The sequence below is a fragment of the Lygodium microphyllum genome, chromosome 8 (assembly GCF_053477565.2).
Source record: "Lygodium microphyllum isolate KBCC chromosome 8, Lygodium_microphyllum_v1.1.10, whole genome shotgun sequence".
NCBI classification, from domain to species: domain Eukaryota; kingdom Viridiplantae; phylum Streptophyta; class Polypodiopsida; order Schizaeales; family Lygodiaceae; genus Lygodium; species Lygodium microphyllum.
The window spans coordinates 78208831-78227275 of record NC_141142.1 but is presented as its reverse complement, the minus strand read 5'-3'; the positions used below and the strand labels follow the sequence as shown (position 1 = coordinate 78227275).

Genomic DNA, 18445 nt, shown 5'->3' with positions numbered 1-18445 from the left:
TCGCTAGACAACTCTTGGTCCTGGTGAGGGGGCGATCTGTCAGGTGTTTCTCCTTCTCCTTCCTCTGCATCCTGTGCCTCTTTTATTGCCTCCTGGATGAGGGCAGTCAAAACGCTTCCATAGCCGATGAAAGAGGCTTTGGATGAGGCTTTCTTTCTCTCAGTGCTTTTGGAGGCTGGGGACGCCCCGCTTGCTGGCTTGCTCCCCAAGGCTAGTGCTTTTGTTGCCTGGTCTATGGTCTTGCGCACATAGCCATTCCAGTCAACCTCATGCAAGGTGCGAGCTGCCACGTTCTTCAGCATAGATACGTTGATCCGGTGCATAAGAGAATTGTAGCGCTGGCTAGAGAACAGTGAGTGCATCAGTTTTGCCTGCATGCGGGCTTCAGCATCAGGGATATCCTGGATGCTGATGCTGTCGTTGGTCAGTACCTCTTTCCTCTTCATCTTAAGTATGGCATAGACGTCTCTTTTCTGCTTCTTCTCCACCTTAGGCTCTAACCCCAGTGCCTTCTCCACCAAGGTTGGGTTCAAGGGTACCTGTACCTGTGTGGCCTTTTCCTCCCTTCCCACTGTTACAGTTCCACATTCGTGATCTGGGTTGTAAGTTTTGAGGAATTCCACACACTTTGTGTGGTCAGGCTCTTGTGCGAACTTCTCGAGGTACTTAGCGAGGTTGTACTGCTCTACGGCTCTCTTGGCTGCTTCCTCCTTGGCCACTACTTCCTTGATATTATGGATGGTTCGAAATTTTAGTTGGTTGTAGGCACGACTTTCCAAGGAGATGCTGTACTGTGTTCTCTCCTTTTCCGTGAAGGGAAGCCGATAGGCACGGTCTTGTTGTGACATCTTTCGTTCCTGTCATGAACCATAATTCCCATTAGTGCTTTTAAAAATAATAATTTATTGAAAAGAAAAACTTTATATTTGTTGAATGAAAACATTAAGATCCAACATAGATTATTCCCTTTAGACTTTTTGCCTTTTATTTCAAAGCTTTTGTGACATTCCTCCTACATCACCAGTTTCTTATGTGTTTATGCATTTGCTTCATCTTGATTGGTTTTAATTTGATTTATCTTATCCCCTCCCTTTCCAGATTGAGAAAAATCCTTTCTAGGATTGAAGGTTAGGAGGTCAAGGGCATTTAGCATTCAGATATAAGGGTTATTTGCGCATCAGCCAAGTATAGAATTCTGGGTTATACTCCAGTTGAGCCTCGCGGTCCAGATCAAAGGGTCGGATACTTACGTGTGTGATGTAAGTGAGGACATCCGTTAGGAAATTGCCGGAATCGACATGGCTAGCGATGTGCAGCTCTTCTTCAGTCAAGAGACGATCAAGATATGAGTGTCCTTTGACGTGCTCTTCCATGGGTCGGCCACAAAGAGTGGTTAACACTCTATATGAGGTGGGTGCGACATAGGTTGGGTCATACTCCGATGTCTTGATTGCGCGGCGCTGCTCAGCGTTGGTCACGATTTGACATCCTTCGAGTTTCCACTGCAATCGCAGAGTGTACCAGTTTCGTGAAAATGGGGATTCGGTGTCAGCTAACGCTTTCAAATCCTCGACTTCTTTGTCAGTGATGGAAGAAGTCACGTGCTTATCGTAGGACATAATGAGGAGCTATTTGATGGCTTGTTCTCTTGATATCTCAGTGCGTAGCGACTCGGTAGCTGAGTGGGGTGTTTTGACAAATGCGAATTCAAATGTTTCCCAGGAACAAGGCATCGTGCGAACTTCAGTTGCTAAAGGCTCTTGCAACACAGGCCTAAGTCCAAGCGGTCATAACTTAGAATCAGCGACATGAACGTGGCATCTAAGTGTCTAAGACAAGCAATAACGTCATCCCCTGTGTCTTCAGCTAGGTCTGTGGCCAGAGTTAAGAATGATTTCCACTCGTAGGAGGGTTTAAGGCCTGCAGAGGTGGCTGGGGTTTGATGGGGCTAGAAGGCTTGGGGGCAGATGGTGGCAGTTGCCCATGAAGCGGTGATTGAGCCTTGTGGATGAGCGTCGGAGTAGTAGTTGCTAAGATGGGCATCTACACTCGGATTGGGTTTGGTAAGTCTTATCGGCACTAGCAGGGGTTGAAGTGTGAAAAGGCGTTTGTGGTTTGGGCCGATAGGCTTGCTCAACTCTTTTGGGCTTATGCGTGGGTGAGCTTGTAGGAGGCGAGTCCTGGAAGCGATGCGGCTTTTGGTTCTGAGGTTCTATGGGGCTCGGGGTGATCAAGCTTGAGGGCGGCGTGTGAGTAGTGCCTTGGGCCATTCGGGCCTTAGAAATCTATATCCAGGCATTTCCCTCATAGTAGCCTTGCACGTGCAAGGGGGCTTTAGGAACCCATCTTGGCTTGATCATGCTTCGATTTCTGTAACTACGTCTCGGTCTCCTAGGTTTAGAGTTTCTTTTGTTACGAGGACGTGAGCGTCTACTCCTAGGCGGCGGTTGCGGTTGTTTAGGCTTCCATTGAAACTTAGGTTGTTGGGCCTTAGCTTTTGTTGCTGTGAGCGGCGGCTCGTGACATTCGGTGGATGGTGGCCGAGCACTACCCCCCTCTGTAGACTTGGCTACGAGTATTTCTACTGGTGGCCTTGCGGACTTTGATGAGGTCATGCAGCCCTTACTGAAGGCTGTAACAATGCAGACGTTGCCTATGGCGAGGTGGATGCGTTGCGACTCATAATTGATATTGTAGTGAGTTTGCTTCTTGAAGGTTCGCCCTAGCAGCGACTCTGTGCTTGCGTCTTGTGTTTGGCAACACGTAAAAGATCATTGATACAATCTGAGACTCGATAGCAACAGCGGCCCTGCACTTACCGAGAAGTGCGTCTGAGCGGCCCCCATATGGGCTTAATTTGGTACTAGTGGGCTGTGGTGGTGGTTTACCAAGTTGGGTCCAATGATTGTGAGTTAAGACATTGAAGTCTTTTCCCTCGTCGATCAAGGCATTGAAAGCGCATGTTTGCTTGGCAGTGACCGTGATGTGGAGGTATGCAGATTTTACGACTTCCTCATCCTCATCATCAATTTTTGTGATTGTGGCGACTCGTACTTTGATAGGGGGTTCTAACATTAGTGGCTCATGCAGCGGATACGTGGAAGGATAATACTTCTTAATGTGACTGCCATTGAAGAAGCCTATGCCCTCGCCGTCTAGAGTCTCGAGCTCAACGTTGCTAGTTTTGCTGATTGCACGAACTTTGAAAGGCCCAAGACCTCTAAACTTCATTTTCTGCTTGTGTCCTTTAACTGAGTACATGAGCACTAAGTCGCCTTGTTCAAAGTCGCACTGCTTGACATGCTTGTCAAACCAGCTCTTGCGCCGTGTCTTCTCGCATATGAGCGCATGAGTGGCTAGAAGGCGAATTTCCGAGAAGGCGTTCAAGTTCAACTAGGCGTTGCGTCCATGCCTCCTTCCCTTTCATCGTTCTTGAAGCGCTATTCTTAGGCTAGGAGCGAAGAACACTACTGGTAGAATTGCCTCAGTCCCATAGGTCAACCTAAAGGGAGTCTGGCTACAGCCGTTTTATAAACTGTATGGTAAGCCCACAAGGCTGCCATCAGCTTGTTATCCCAGTCGCTGCGCGAAGTAGAGACTACTTTGGTCAGGACGTTTAGAAGGATCTTATTTGTGGATTTTGCCTGCCCGTTTGCCTGAGGGTAGTATGGAGAGGATTTTCGATGGATAATTAGAAAGGTGGATAGAAGATGCGCTATCACTTCATTAATGAAGTGCGTATTCTGGTCACTGACTAGTTTGATGGGGCAGGTGAATCGTGAGATTACCTGCTCCCATAAGAACTTGGCAATTGTTCTGGCGTCATTCTTTCGTGTTGCTCTCGCTTCTGCCCGTTTCGTTAGGTAGTCTGTGGCCACTGATATATTTAGCCTGCGAATACGTTGCGAGAGAATTAATGGGTCCTATGAAGTCGATTCCCCATTTTTCGAAGGGTTGTTGTGCAATGATTGGGGTCAACTCTATTTGATCCTTGCAAATCGGGACCTTTGCTGACACTCGTCACAATACTTGACGAATTGTGCTACGTCGCGAAAAAGTATGGGCCACCACAGTTGAGACTGCAGTACCTTGTGGGTTGTCGTGTCTCCGCTAAAGTGCCCTCCAACAATTCCATTGTGTGCTTTTGCGAGCACATCGTGCATCTCATGCTCGCATACGCATCTACGCAACAACCTGTCTTGCTCTAGCCTATATAGTTGGCCTGCTATCAACTTATAGGGTTGGATTTTGAGGATAAGTCGCCTAAGTCGGACTTTTTCTATCGGTCGCTCAAGTAGTCCATGCTCCAGCACTTGGACAATGTCATCTGTCCAATATGGCGTTAGATCAGCCTTGAATAAATCTCTCTCGTTGGAAAGGTTAAACAGATGGGCGTCTGGCAATTCATCGGCAATGCCTTGTCCAATGGCCTTTCCCGTGGGGATGCGTGACATGTGGTCAGCCATTTAGTGTTGTTTTCCCTTCCGTACAACCACGGACAAGTCGAATTCTAAAAGCAAAAGGAGCCATTGAGCTGTGCGTCCTGTAGCGCAGGGTTTGTTTACTAGATATAGCAAGGCTTGATGGTCCACAAAGAAAGTAAAAGGCGTAGCCAACAGATAATGCCGAAACTTCTTTATACCAAATATGTTGGCTAAACCCTCTCTCTCACTCGTTGAGTAATTCATTTAGTCTCAGTGAGTTGTTTGCTAGTAAAGCTCACTGGATAGTCGAGGTTGTGTTCACCAGGTTGGCACAACATTGCCCCCACGGCGAATTTCGAAGCATCAATATGCACGTGGAAGGTAATGGTCCAGTTTGGGGCTTGTAGAATCGGTGTAGTAGTCAGAGCCTTTTTCAATTCCTCATACGCTCGTTGGCATGCTTTAGTCCACTCGAAGACGATCAACAGCTTGTACAAAGGTCTGGCAATCAATGCATAGTTCAGCATAAACCGTCGATAGTATCCCGTATGGCCTAAGAAGCATTAAACTCCCTTATAGTTGATTGGGGGCGAAAGATCAACAATAACCCTGACTTTCGAGAAGTCAGTGGCAATGCCGTTCTTCGACACCACGTGCCCTAGGATACATTCATGTTTCACCTAGAATTGGCACTTTAAGGGGTTCAGGGAGAGACGATATAGGCGACACCGCTCAAAGATTGCTTGGAGTTTGTCTAAGTGTTCTCTCCAGGTCGAGTGAACACACAAGTCATCCACTAAGACTTCCAATTCCTTGCGAAGCATGTCTTTAAATATGGTGCATGAGGCGTGAAAGGTGGCTGGGGCATTAGTCAACTCAAAGGGCATGACTATGTAAGCAAAGACGCCCCACTCAGTGGCGAAGGCAGTCTTATGCCTGTCGGCAGGATGCACTTACACCTGATTGTATCCAGAGAAGCCGTCCAGAAAGCTGTAGGTCTCTTTGTCCGCCACTCTTTCGAGCATGTGCTCGGTGTACGGCAATGGGTAGCTATCTCTCTTAGTGGCAACGTTCACCTTCTTGTAATTGACGCACACTCTAATCTTTTCGTTTTTCTTCATCACTATGGCTATGGGCAACACCCAGTCTGTGTGCTCAATTTCGTAAATGAATCCTGCTCTCATCAGCTTGTCAATCTCCTCTTTGACTACATGAGCGCATTTTGAATTCATCGGGCATGGTCATTACACTCGGATCTACCCCTGGAGATGACGGATAGCAGGCTGAACAACAGTTTGGGACAATCTGGAGCAGTCACCAGTAGCTGAGAGCTGTCGCCTACAGCAATGGATAGACTGAAGATAATGTGGCTGTAGTCGATGATGGCTGGATAGCAGATGGAGGCAGGCTACAGAATGGAAACTAGGTGCCAATAGCAGCAGAGGGTGTGTGGGCTAGTGTAACCTGCAAACAAGGATGATTGCTGAATGGGGGTAGCCTGTCTATTTATAGATGTGGAAGGGCGTCCCAAAAATTAGGGTTTTCACTAAACTCTCTTGAACCGCTCCTCGTTTTAGGGTTTCCGCTGATCTCTCTCAAACCGCTGCCCGTTTTAGGGTTTTACTCTAAAAGAGCATTTTTAGTGTGTTTTGGGGCTGTTTAAGAGGCTAATCAGCAAGTAATGCATATTTTAGCACACCCCCCCCCCCCCCCCCCCCCCCCCCCCAAAAAAAAGTTCCCTATCAATCATCTGTGACAAGGGGATGAGGTATGGGATAGGGGGCGTCCCCCATCCCATTTTGGTGTCCCCTTCAACAGATGTATTTGGGATAGCTTTTCTACATTCCGGGGGCCCGCGACAACTCTTTCCTATTTGTATTTCGTCAAAGTACTGCACACTCTTTTGCTCTGTGTGTGTGTGTGTGTGTGAGTCCCGGTTGTAGAGACACGAGAGTTTGTGGGTTTAGTATTTCACCCAGTATAGTGTGTTTGTTGCATTGAGCATTGTGTGTTCATTGTCTCTGTGTTAGCCTAATTTTAACCATGTTTCTTTATCAGTCTTTGCATTTGTCGTATGGTTGTGTTTGTATTCTATAGTTTGAGCATTTCTTTACACAGGGCATTGGGGATGTTGGACACAAAAACAGGATGAAGGAATTTGTTGGAAGAAGGGAGAAAATGTTGATGAAGAATGAGAGTGTGAGTGCCTAGCAAACTAGCGCCCATAAGTAGGAGGATAAGCTGATTAGGTCTGACTGTAAATGTAGGTCAGATGAACAACTGAAAAACTGGCTGGCTGCAATAAATACCATGTGCATAACAAGCAGGAAATGTTGGATACCTCCATAAAACCAGTGTTGAGTGGTGCATCACACTAGGTCTAGGTAGAAATTGATGGGAAAACACGACTGAAATAGATAGTGCCAAAGCTTCCCATCCCCGTCTGATTCAGATTGAGGCTACAACCAAGAGATGGACAGAAGAAATGGATATTCAATAAACATGGCTGGTAATAGAAGGGCTTTTCCTGTTGGCACCTAGAGCTCTTTGACCTTTATGGGGTAGTCTATCCCATACCTATAAGCTGCCTACGCTTGCAATGCCACTTTCATCCCTCACACCAAACATCTATCACCCACTTTTGTAGAGTCATGGCTCTATTGTATCAGTTATACTGTGTGTGATAAGTCTCCTCCCTCACAGAAGGTGGTTTCTTCTATACACATCATATGAATGCCTCCAACCTTCTAAGAAAATGATGCGATGAGGTGTCTATGACCACATTTATTCCACATACTATTTTCTTTACATGTAGATAGATGTCCCATTTGTGCAGGGACAATGTATGGAATATCTTCTGCAGCAGGTGTTGGATTTCTGGTGATTGTTGCCATGTTTTATTCTATTTAAGTATACAAATGCTTGCTTGTTTCTAAAATGAGCTAGAGAATATGACCCCTATGAGTCTGCTGTCTTGCTGACGTAGTGATACCAATCTAATCGTGCTTGTAGTTTTCCTGTTCAGTATCAAACACACAGCAGTCCTTGAAGTTTAAGGCATTACTTGTCGATGCGGGGGGCACATTGCTTCAGCCACTTGTGCCTGTGGAAGAAACATATGCTGCATTTGGTGTCAAACATGGTATTATTCTCCTGTATTCTCAGAGACCATCTATGTGCATTGTGAATTACGTAATGTCATGTTACTTAAACCCTTCTAGCAAAACGTGTTTGAAAAAGCAGTATGATTTTATAGGAGAGATAGATCCTCAAACTCAAATGTCTATTGAAGCTGAACTTTTCTAAGTTTGCCTTCTTTGTCAGATGTACTCTCTTTTGCTTAGTTAAAATTCGGCGAGCTAGCTTCTCTTCCACCATCTAGCTCATATTCTTCAGTTATGGTCTCTGTTCTGATTGCATATTTCCGAAATAAACTTTTCTTAACACTTGAACATGAGGAAATGAAATTCATGGGTAAGATTTCAACTTGCTTGCCTTTGTTGTGTTTCCACATATCAAACAATCTTTGGATTGTTCCCCCTTCCCGATATTAAGATGTGATGGTACCAAGAAAATGACCATGAAGAAAAATGTACCAGAAACGTTTCGAAAACACACAATGCACCAAGGGAGTATGTCCAAGAAGAATATAAACTCTATCAAAAAAGTTTGCAAAAAGAGAGTAATGATCAGGATCAATAGATGTACAGATGACAGTTTTCTATGGTGTCTGCTGGTACTAGGACTTTCAAAACTATACATGCCTACACATCTCGGTTTCAGTGCCCATGACACGTAAATTTGTTGCTAGTGGTATAGCCAGCCATTCTGTTGCTGTTCCAATTGTCCATGCCCTAATCTTGTGAATGCACCCAAAAAAAAAGGGAAGAAAAAGAATGCAAATTTTAATAAGAAATTGCCTTCATGAATTTGATTGTTCTTTTTATGCTCACTTCTAGGACAAAGTGAGACATCATGAGCAATGTAAAGAGACTCGGAACATTTCAGTAGAATGATCTAGGTATTCAGTGGTGTGCTGTGTATGTAAAATAAAATATTGTATTTTGTGCTGTAGGTTTGAATGTGTCAACAAAAGATATAAAAAAGGGCTTTAAAAAGGCCTTTGCTGAACCCTGGCCGGAACGTTTGCGATATGAGGTTTGTGTGGCTTTTGAATGTATAAGAAGATATTGATTTATGTGTTTTGTGAATCTCGTGTCTTCTTCAAGTATGATTTACTAACAAGAAGAAAAGGTAATGACATGAGGCAAAATGCTGCATTCATCAGTGTTCATTACTGTCAATGTACTTTGCCTTGGGATACATTGTCCCAAGGAGAATTATTGATAGAATTTTCTTTTCTTAGGAAAAAAGAGAGTTGAATGTGGATTCTGAATAGAGTCCATACTATTGTTTATAGGCTTACAGCTAGAAAACCTAGGGGCTATGATGAGCACCCAATAAACAGCCCAAAAAGGGTTCAGATACTTCTGCTCCTGTTCTCCTGTCTGTAGACCGGGGAATAAGCAGTTTCTAGTAGATAGGGGAGTTGTGCATGACGTAGAGTAGTTGTAGAAGTGACGAGCAGCAGGACTTGGATCAGAGTTTCCTGTAAGTGGTTGTGATTGGATTGGCAAGTCACTGAGGTCTGTTAAAGCCTACAAACATGCTGATCATGCATTCACATTCTTGGTGTTGTAGGTGAATTTAAGGTCTATTAGAACATTGCCGATGGGAAAGGGGATTGTAGAGAGAAGTATGTGCTCAACTGTTTGGTCAGGATACGAAATGTTACAGCACAATTTATTCCTTTGAAGAACATACTCAATCATCAGATACTTGTTGAGGGCTTTTTCCCCCACATGAACATGCACTTGGGTGTAAGCTATAGACCATGGGTTGTACATTCACAGGTGCACACATGTGCACACACTCACTTATGATGCCAGGTGATGGAGGAGGAGCCAAGCTGCAAAAACACAGGTCCGAGAAGCCCCTTAATAGAATAGACAAGTGATGAAATCATTGACGCTTGGTGATGTAGACTGTCACTAGAGGCTAGAATGTTGACGCCAAGCTGGAGATGATGATGCTAGGCAAGGAGAAGGCCGCTAGACTGAAAAACGCAGGTGAAGGTGGAACCTAAAGGAGAAGGGTGTTGATGCCAAGCAAGTGATGGTGACGCCAGGTGGAAGATGCTCCAAACGCTAGCCGTGATGTTGGAACAAGGCGCCTGAAGCAAAAGAGGAAGGGTGAAGGCAGCCACGAGCCACGAACCGCAATGTCCTCCTAAAGGGGCGTGAGGGTAGTGGAAGGGGTTGGTGAGAGAAGGGAAGTTATGTCTAATGATGGAGAAAGAGGGGTGAAGAATGATTGAAGAGTGGCGAGGTGGTAAAAGTATAAATGAAGTGACTGCCTATTTATAGGCATAAGTTGCCTAGGGTGGCACACCACTGTGTGGGTGCCCACTGAAAAAGTGGCCAAAATGTGGACACTAGTCCTTTTTGGGGACAAAAATCTTTCTATAAAGCGAGTTTATGCATGATGGCCTAGACCCATCCTGCATCTTGTAATCAGATAATCTTGTACTTTTTTCGTATTTACTACAATTACCTATTACACTAAAAAAAAATATACTATATGTTTTCTCGATTTTTGTGTGTGTCTTTGGGGGGGGGGGGGGGAGGAGAGAACAAGAAAGCGAGGGAGACGTATGGATGGAGAAGCATCACATCCATTCGAATCACTACCACTATTTTGGACATGACTCATCGGGCCGGTGCATGCCTTTCAGGCTCTTCTTACCCGCTTGCCTTTAGGTTTCAATCAATCTTTTATATTGAATGATGAGTTTTTTGGGCACATGCAACAGTTGATTGGTCAGTTTATACCTAGGTTCTGTCTGGGGGTATTGATACATGGCCTATCTTTAGGATAATGCATGTTCCTTGTCCCAACAATATGATATTCACCATGCTTATGTTTTTCGTGCTGAATTGCGGTATTTGCACTCTTTGTTGGAACAACACTTGGGACAACTATAATGACTTGGCTAGATGTTTTGAATGGCTGAAGCGCAGAGTTCAAGCTCCACAAGAGGAAGAATATGCTAAGTTCAAATTAATGGCTTGTTTGGATGCTTTGTCTGAATGATTGCTAGACTCATCACATTTTTGCTTGTCTACGTCTGGAATATGCCCGGGAGAATATTGTGTGATTGATCAATGAGCAAGGGGAAATGGTTGTTGAGCCTACATCCACCATACATATGTGCCTTGAATAGTATAGATCCTGGTTGGGTCTAGATGAAGTTCTTTCTGAGTCTATTCTTTCTACAAGTAGATACATTTGTGACTTGGTTCGAAATCAAGTCAAGCTTGAATGGAGGGAATTGATGGAAGTAGATATCACAAAGAAAGAAGTGGAGGAAGTGCTATGCCATTTGCCTCATAGGAAAAGCTTGGGTTAGGATAATGAGTTGTTTTCAGCCAATGTGGAAATTGAGGACCTATTGACTTGCCTTTGCCAGCACATTTGGAGATCCGGATCAATGGCTACAGATTGGAAAATTGCAGTTATTTGTTTGCTGCCCAAGGTTTTCCCATCCACCTTAAAATAGTGGAGGCCCGTTTCTATTATGGGTTCATTATATGAAATCTTTTCCAAAGTCATTGTAAACAAAATGTAGAAAGTGTTTCCATAGTTGATTTAACCCCATCAATCTGGATTCATTAAGGGACAAAACATCATATATAATATTTTGAGGTTTCAAATGGGGATTGATTATGCCAAAGCCTCTAGTCAATAGGTAATTATGATCCAGTTAGATATTGAAAAGGTTTTTGATCCTACTAACTAGTCTTTCATACGAATCTCAGTGGCATGTACTGGATTCTACAAGGCCTCTCTTTTTCCCTACTTGAAAAATTGATTGTGCTGATCCACAATTCAATTGGCTAGGTCATTTTGACCCCCAAGTAATCTTGTGTATTGATTGACCCTTAAACTGACATGAATTAATTTATTAATGCCTAGTCCCTAGCATCGCCACTAACACTCATGCATGGATCAAATGAATACTGCCATGAGGACATGTATTTTTGAAACCTCACTTAACATATGGATTAATTTTTAATCACATGATTAAGTAAATGATGCATATGTGAGGTGCAATTGGGGTTAAAGTAAATTTGCAAGCCCGGGACTCGAAGAAATCACGGGATGTCAAAGGCAAAAGTTGCTATAAGTTATGCTGCACAGGTACTTGGTGGTATCTGGTGCCAGTTGTTGGCCCAGGTCATCCATTTAGCCATAAGTGTTAGTTAGTGTGACACTAGAGAAGTGGCATTTAATGATACCTAACACCAATCTGATGGTCAAAGATGGCGTAGAGACACTTGGGAATGGTACTTGGTGGTATTTGGTGTCAATTGTTGGCCTAGGTCATCCATTTGGCCATAACTGTCAGTTGGTGACACTAGAGAAGTGGCGTTTAATGGTACCTAACACCAATCTGATGGTCAAAGATGGTGCAGAGACACTCGGGAATGAAAGTTTCATAGCCAATTTAATTATTGGCCAGCCATATTATTTTTCAGGGCATCGAAATAATTATTAGATTAATTTTTAGTATTTAAAGACTGAAAATTAATATTTAATTATAAAAAATGCTGGAAAAACCATTTGGGAAGGCTGCCACTGCCCATGCAAGACTGAAAAACGTCTTTAGAGGCTCGAGAGAAGCATTTTTATAAATTCAGCTAGCAAGAGAGAGCGAGGAGTTGCTGGTCTGATTTGCAGCCATTGGAGGACCTTCTGAGGCAGTAAGGGGCAAAAGAAGACCAATCAATAGTAAGAGATAGCATCAACAGGCTGTTGAGGCAGGGCAGCAGCAGTAAATGACTGATTTTCTTAAGTTCTTTGCATCTACATGCTGTTGTGGCAGGGCAGTAGCTGTACTTGACTGATTTTCAACCATTCTTCGCGACAAAACTCTAAATTTTCTCTCTCTACAGCTTTCCCTCTCATATCCGAGCCATTTTACAGCCTTGCTCCGAAGATCTCAGCATTTGGACCCTTGGAGGCTAAGAATTGTAAATTTCTCAGCTGTAAACCCTAATTTACAGCACAAATTAGGGTTTAGCAGTAGCCTTGGGAAGTGTGCCAGAAATTGGAAGCTCCAGGACTTGGATTCAACAAGGCTGAAGGTGAATTTCAGCTGAATTCAGGTGGAGAACTAGCCAGCCATTGAATTCGGGGCATTTCCATCGTCCATGAAGTGGGTGAAGGTCAATTAAGTGTCCGAATCAAGGGGCAAAATAGATTGAAGACTTGTTGGTCACTTTGGACGGCAAGGAGAGTTGGAATACCAAAAGGGATTGGGAGAATCCCACTGTAAATTAACTTCTTCTTCAATAAAGCTAAAGAAATACCGAAAGGGGCGTCAATTTTGGGGCCAATCGGGTGTGCATTGTCCAAGATGCGTAGGTAAATTTGTATTTCAGATTTGCATTAATTGTTTGTTGTTGTAATTAAGTTGTAATCAGGGATTTACCACCCATCCATGGAAGGAAGGCTAGTTACATGGTTCCATCGCCGGGATACCATCAAATCCTTTGAATTAGTGGGCCCGTTGTACTTGATTGCAACTTGGGACTATTGCATTATTGCTGAAATTGTTCTCAGCAGTGAATTATAGCAAGCATGCCTTCACATGGTGATACGGGATCACGTAGAGAGGATGCATCACTCCTTGGTCAATCACACGGTGAAGGGGGAAATGCAATGATTGATGTTGGGTATGGTTCTCAGCATGGACAGCATGCTGAAAATGTGGGAAATGATCCAAATGTTGGCACTTCAATGCATTAAGCGGCTGATGACTAGCAAGGGGCTGAAGAATTTGATGATAGCTTCAAGGATCGAATGCGTACAAGAGCAAATCTTTTTACTGAATTGGCAAAGGATCCCCAGTTTACTCGATTCTTGAATGCCCCAAAGAGCGACAGCAAAGGCAAAGAGAAGAAGACACCTTCTACAGCTTTGGGACAGCGACAAGAACCGAAGGAAATGCCTAAGCATTCTTTAGAAGAGCCCAAAATGCTTGATGAGCACAAACAGTCTGTATCTGTGGGGCAACAAGTGCAAATGCATGGCCAACTTGGTAGTGCCAATACATGGGAACATGGGCAGCAAGGCAATATGCACATGCAAGCATGGGACAACAATGATACTTTGGTGGTGGTATCATTTTTCATGCTATGGTTGGATAGACACCACATACGGGAATGTATGACACAAATCCCTATGGTATGCAGTAGCCAATGCATGGCTCACAACACCCAATGTATCCGGTAATGCAAGTGGAATGCCTTATCCCATGTATGGCAGCATAAGTATGATGCTTGGGGCACAAACCTAGCCATATGGATATGTATCGGCACCCCCAGGGACTGTTGGAGCACAAGGATTTGGTGCTGGTCATGTAGGTGCTTCAGATAGTGTTGGTTTTCATGCAAATACATGCAATGCACCCTTTTTACAGCAGCCCATTGATGATAACTTGACTCCCATAGGTCCGTCGAAGGACTATGATGAAGGTTGCAAAAGTGTGAAGTTTGAGCCTTTTAGTGGTGCACAAGATAGGCTGAAAGTACTTGTTTTTATTCAGCAGTTTGATGCAACCTATTCTGGAGGCAACTTCACAGAGGCATCTAAGATACGCAAGGCAATCACATTTTTGACAGGAAATGCATTGTAGTGGTGGTCTACAGTCCTTATTGAAGGGAAGTCACCTACCACTTGGGTCCAGTTCAAGCAAATGTTTACTTCGAATTGGTTGACAAGTACCGTTGAAGTAGACATTATGACAACTTGGAATCAGTTGAATTCCAAAGAATGCAAGAACTTGGATCAGTATAATAAGAAGTTTTGGGATGCATTGTTGCCAGTTACTTCTTATCGCACAGTACCCCTCCATGAGTAGGTGGAGAAGTATATTTATGGTTTGCCAAAGGAATCAAGGATTTCTGCATTAAGTCCACTGTTTCCAATATGTCTCAGCTTATAGGAAATGCTACTACAGCCGACACATTGCTACGTGGAAGGATGCAACATTCCACGATGATGATGCCAAGTCACATGTCATAGAGGCAAAGACTGAGAAAAAGGGTAAATCTGAAAATAAAGCTGAAAATTGGGGCAGATCTGAAAAATAGGGTTGGAAAGAGGAACACATCGCAGAGAAAGAGTGGGAAAAGTGATGCATTGTCATGTAAACCTCGGTTGTCGACTGTCAATATAGTTTATCACACTGAGTTGGATGCCATGAAAGAGCAAAATGTTGCTGATTCGGACTTTGCTAATGTTTATGATCAGCTTTGCAATGGCCAAAGGCATGAACACTTTGTACTAAGAGATGGATTTCTGATGATCCATGGACGACTATGTGTCACAAAGTAGTTAAGGCCTAGAGTTATCACTGAAAGTCATGTTCCTCCGTACGTAGGACACAGAGGTATTGATGCCACGGTCAAGGCAGTGGAGCATTTCTTTTTTTGGCCAGCTTTGAGGCATAATGTAGAACTGTTTGTTAAGACATGCATCGTATGCTAGAAGGTAAAGCACGATAGGCAAAAGTTGCCGGGTTTATTGTAGCCCTTGCCTATTCCAGATCGGCCTTGGCAGAGCATTGCAATGGACTTTATTTTTGAGCTTTCTAAGACACCTACAAGGAGTGATGGGATATGGACTATCATTTGCAGGGTTAGCAAACAAGCCCATTTCATTCCGGTGAGGAAGAAAATTAAGGCTGATCATATGGCACAATTGTTTTTGTAGCACATCCTTAAGTATCATGGTATGCTAGGGTTGATCATTAGTAATTGAGACCCTTGGATGACTAGTTTATTTTGGAAGGGCTTGTTTGAGAATATGGGTACCACACTGAAATTCTCATCATCCTTCCATCCATAGACAAATGGTCAGTCTCTGAGAAAGCAAATTCCACAGTTTTAGATCTTTTGAGGTGCTATGTTTTAGACCACAAGACACAGTGGGAGCAATATTTGCCCTTGGTTGAGTTTGCTTACAATAACATAGTGCATAGTTCTATGGGCAAAGCTCCATTTGAGGTGGTAGAGGGTGGGAAGAAAGTACCCCCTATTTTGTACACAAAAGATACGATCTTTGAGTTTGATTGCTATGTGGAAAGCATGGATGTAGCTTATCAGAAGGTTAAATATGCACTTCATAGATCACAGGATAAGTAAAAGAGGGCAGTTGATCACCACAGATGTGCTTTGCAGTTTGCAGAGAGTGATTTTGTATTGCTGCGTTTTGAAAAGGCAAGGTTGAAAAAGATGAAAGGAAGAGAAAGACTGTATCCGAAGTTGAGTATGAGATACTATGGGCCATTTCAGGTGTTGGAGAAGAATTAATGATGTGGCATATCGGCTGAAATTACATCCACATTGGCACATACACAATGCCTTTCATGTGAGCTTGCTTAGACCTTTTCATGGAGATGTGCCATAGGGCACTTTCAGGTGTTGGAGAAGATCAACGATGTGGCATATCGGCTGAAATTACATCCACATTGGCGGATACACAATGCCTTTCATGTGAGCTTGCTTAGACCTTTTCATGGAGATGTGCCACAGGATGTCTCTGCTGAAATTCAGCTTGAGGTTGAGGGGCTAGATGAGATTTTGATACATGAGCAGATTTTGGTACACAAGGAAAGAAAGGTCAAAGGTAAAGTTTCCAAGAGGTACTTGGTGAAGTTTCAGAATCATTCACCAATGGATGACAAATGGATGGAAGAAGATGACTTGACAGACCATCCTCAGTTGTTGCAGCTTTACCTAGATGCCTTTCATTTAGAGCTGACTTTAGTTCGTCGGAGCTCCGTCAGGTTCAGCAGAGCAAGGGTTCAGAGTATTGCCTGATGCTCAAGGGGGAGGTAGCACTTCCACTCCTTGAGTTATAGACAACTCTCGTATGTAGTGGATCTCGGATGTATTCAGCATACATTCAAGATACTGTAGCTGAATAGTATGTTTTCTAGGAGATCACTATTCAGTTTACTAGTCACTATGTTTGGTAGGCAGATCGGTATGGTTTTCACCGCAGCTCTGAAACTGTACATTTGCATCTGTTATGCTCGGGGTGTAATCGGTTATGCTTGGTATGGCATTGGTTATGCTTGTTGTAGTATCAGTTAATGATCATCAGGGCTGATTATCGAATGTTGGTTTTCAACGTATAATCATTAATATTCAATGGTATTCAGCTTAGTTTTTGATCAGCTTGAGAGCCGTTTATGGTCACTTTTTGGATCAGTTGTGCATCAGTTTTTGCACTAGTTGCCGGTTAGTTTTTGCAATGAGTTTGTGACCAGTTTGGGGTCACATTTGCAGGAGTTTGTGATCAATTCTCAGCTCAGCAAGTGATCAGTTTATGATCAAATTACGCTCAGTTTTCAATGGTTTACATCTAGTTCCATGGACAACATCATATGTTGTAATGCCATTGATGTTTTAGCCATGGTTTATGCTTGGTTATGCTATGCTATGGTTTGGTTTTCCTAGATGAGTTGAGCTCATGAGAAATGGAAATGTCACATGATAATCTGGCAATGTTTTTGAGATTCTTTGCGAGTCTTATGCTATGTTATATTGGCTGGTAATTTTCAGCATATGTTGGGCATATGGAATGGTTGAATAACAGTGCGTAATGTTGTGTTGACTATGATGCCCTATGGAAATTCCAATATAGTACTTTGCTTTTGATGCATTTGGCAGTGCAATCGAGAATGATTGCAAGGATTTCAAGGGGGAGGACTGTCATGAGGAGATGTATTTTTGAAACCTCACTTAATATGTGGAATTTTTAATCACATGATTAAGTAAATGATGCACATGTAAGGTGCAGCTAGGGTTAAAGTAAATTTACGAGCCCGGGACCCGAAGAAATCACGGGATGTCAAAGGAAAAAGTTGCTATAAGTTATGCTGCACAGGTACTTGATGGTATTTGGTGTCAGTTGTTGGCCTAGGTCATCCATTTGGCCATAAGTGTCAATTGGTGATACTAGAGAAGTGGCGTTTAATGGTACCTAACGCCAATCTGATGGTCAAAGATGGTGCAGAGACACTCAGGAATGGAAGTTGCCTAGTTAATTTAATTATTGGCTAGTCCTATTATTTTTCAGGGCACCGAAATAATTATTAGATTAATTTTCAGTATTTACAGACTGAAAATTAATATATAATTATAAAAAATGCTGGAAAAACCATTTGGGAAGGTTGGCATTGCCCATGCAAGATTGAAAAACGTCTTTAGAGGCTCGAGAGAAGCATTTTTATAAATTCAGCCTGTAAGAGAGAGAGAGGAGAGGCTGCTGGTCTGATTTGTAGCCATTGGAGGACCTTTTGAGATAGCAAGGGGCAAAAGAAGACCAATCAATAGTAGGAGACAACATCTACAGGCTGTTGAGGCAAGGCAACAGCAGTAAATGACTGATTTTCTTCAGTTCTTTGCATTTACATGCTGTTGTGGCAGGGCAACAACTGCACTTGACTGATTTTCAGCCATTCTTCGCGACAAAACTCTAAATTTTCTCTCTCTACAGCTTTCCTTCTCATCTCCCAGCCATTTTACAGCCTTGCTCCGAAGATCTCAACATTTGGACCCTTGGAGGTTGAGAAATTGCAAATTTCTCAGCTGTAAACCCTAATTTACAGCAAAAATGAGGGTTTACTAGCAACCTTGAGAAGTGTGCTAGAAATTGGAAGCTCCAAGACTTGGATTCAACAAGGTTGAAGGTGAATTTCAGCTGAATTCAGATGGACTAGCCAGCCATTGAATTTGGGGCATTTCCATCGTCCATGAAGTGGGTGAAGGCCAATTAAGTGCCCAAATCAAGGGGGCAAAATAGATTGAAGACTTGCTGGTCACTTTGGACAGCAAGGGGAGTTGGAATAGCGAAAGGGATTGGGAGAATTCCATTGCAAATCAACT

General features: G+C 43.3%; 1 protein-coding gene across 10 annotated transcripts in view; it reads left to right on the top strand.

Annotated features, from left to right (window-relative positions):
* Window positions 1–18445, top strand: part of LOC148032488 (uncharacterized) — a 96962-nt gene that overhangs the window by 12968 nt on the left and 65549 nt on the right. For 8 of the 10 annotated variants that reach the window (XR_015691641.1, XR_015691640.1, XM_087683167.1 and 5 more), the window contains exons 2-3: window positions 7450–7566; window positions 8500–8582. Coding sequence is in view for 8 of the 10 variants with exons in the window: in XM_087683167.1 (XP_087539293.1) it covers window positions 7450–7566; window positions 8500–8582 (200 nt within the window). In the remaining 2 variants the exon portion in view is untranslated. Of the gene's footprint in view, window positions 1–7436; window positions 7567–8499; window positions 8583–18445 lie in introns of all 10 variants that reach the window. The other 2 variants (XM_087683169.1, XM_087683170.1) reach the window with 2 other exon arrangements.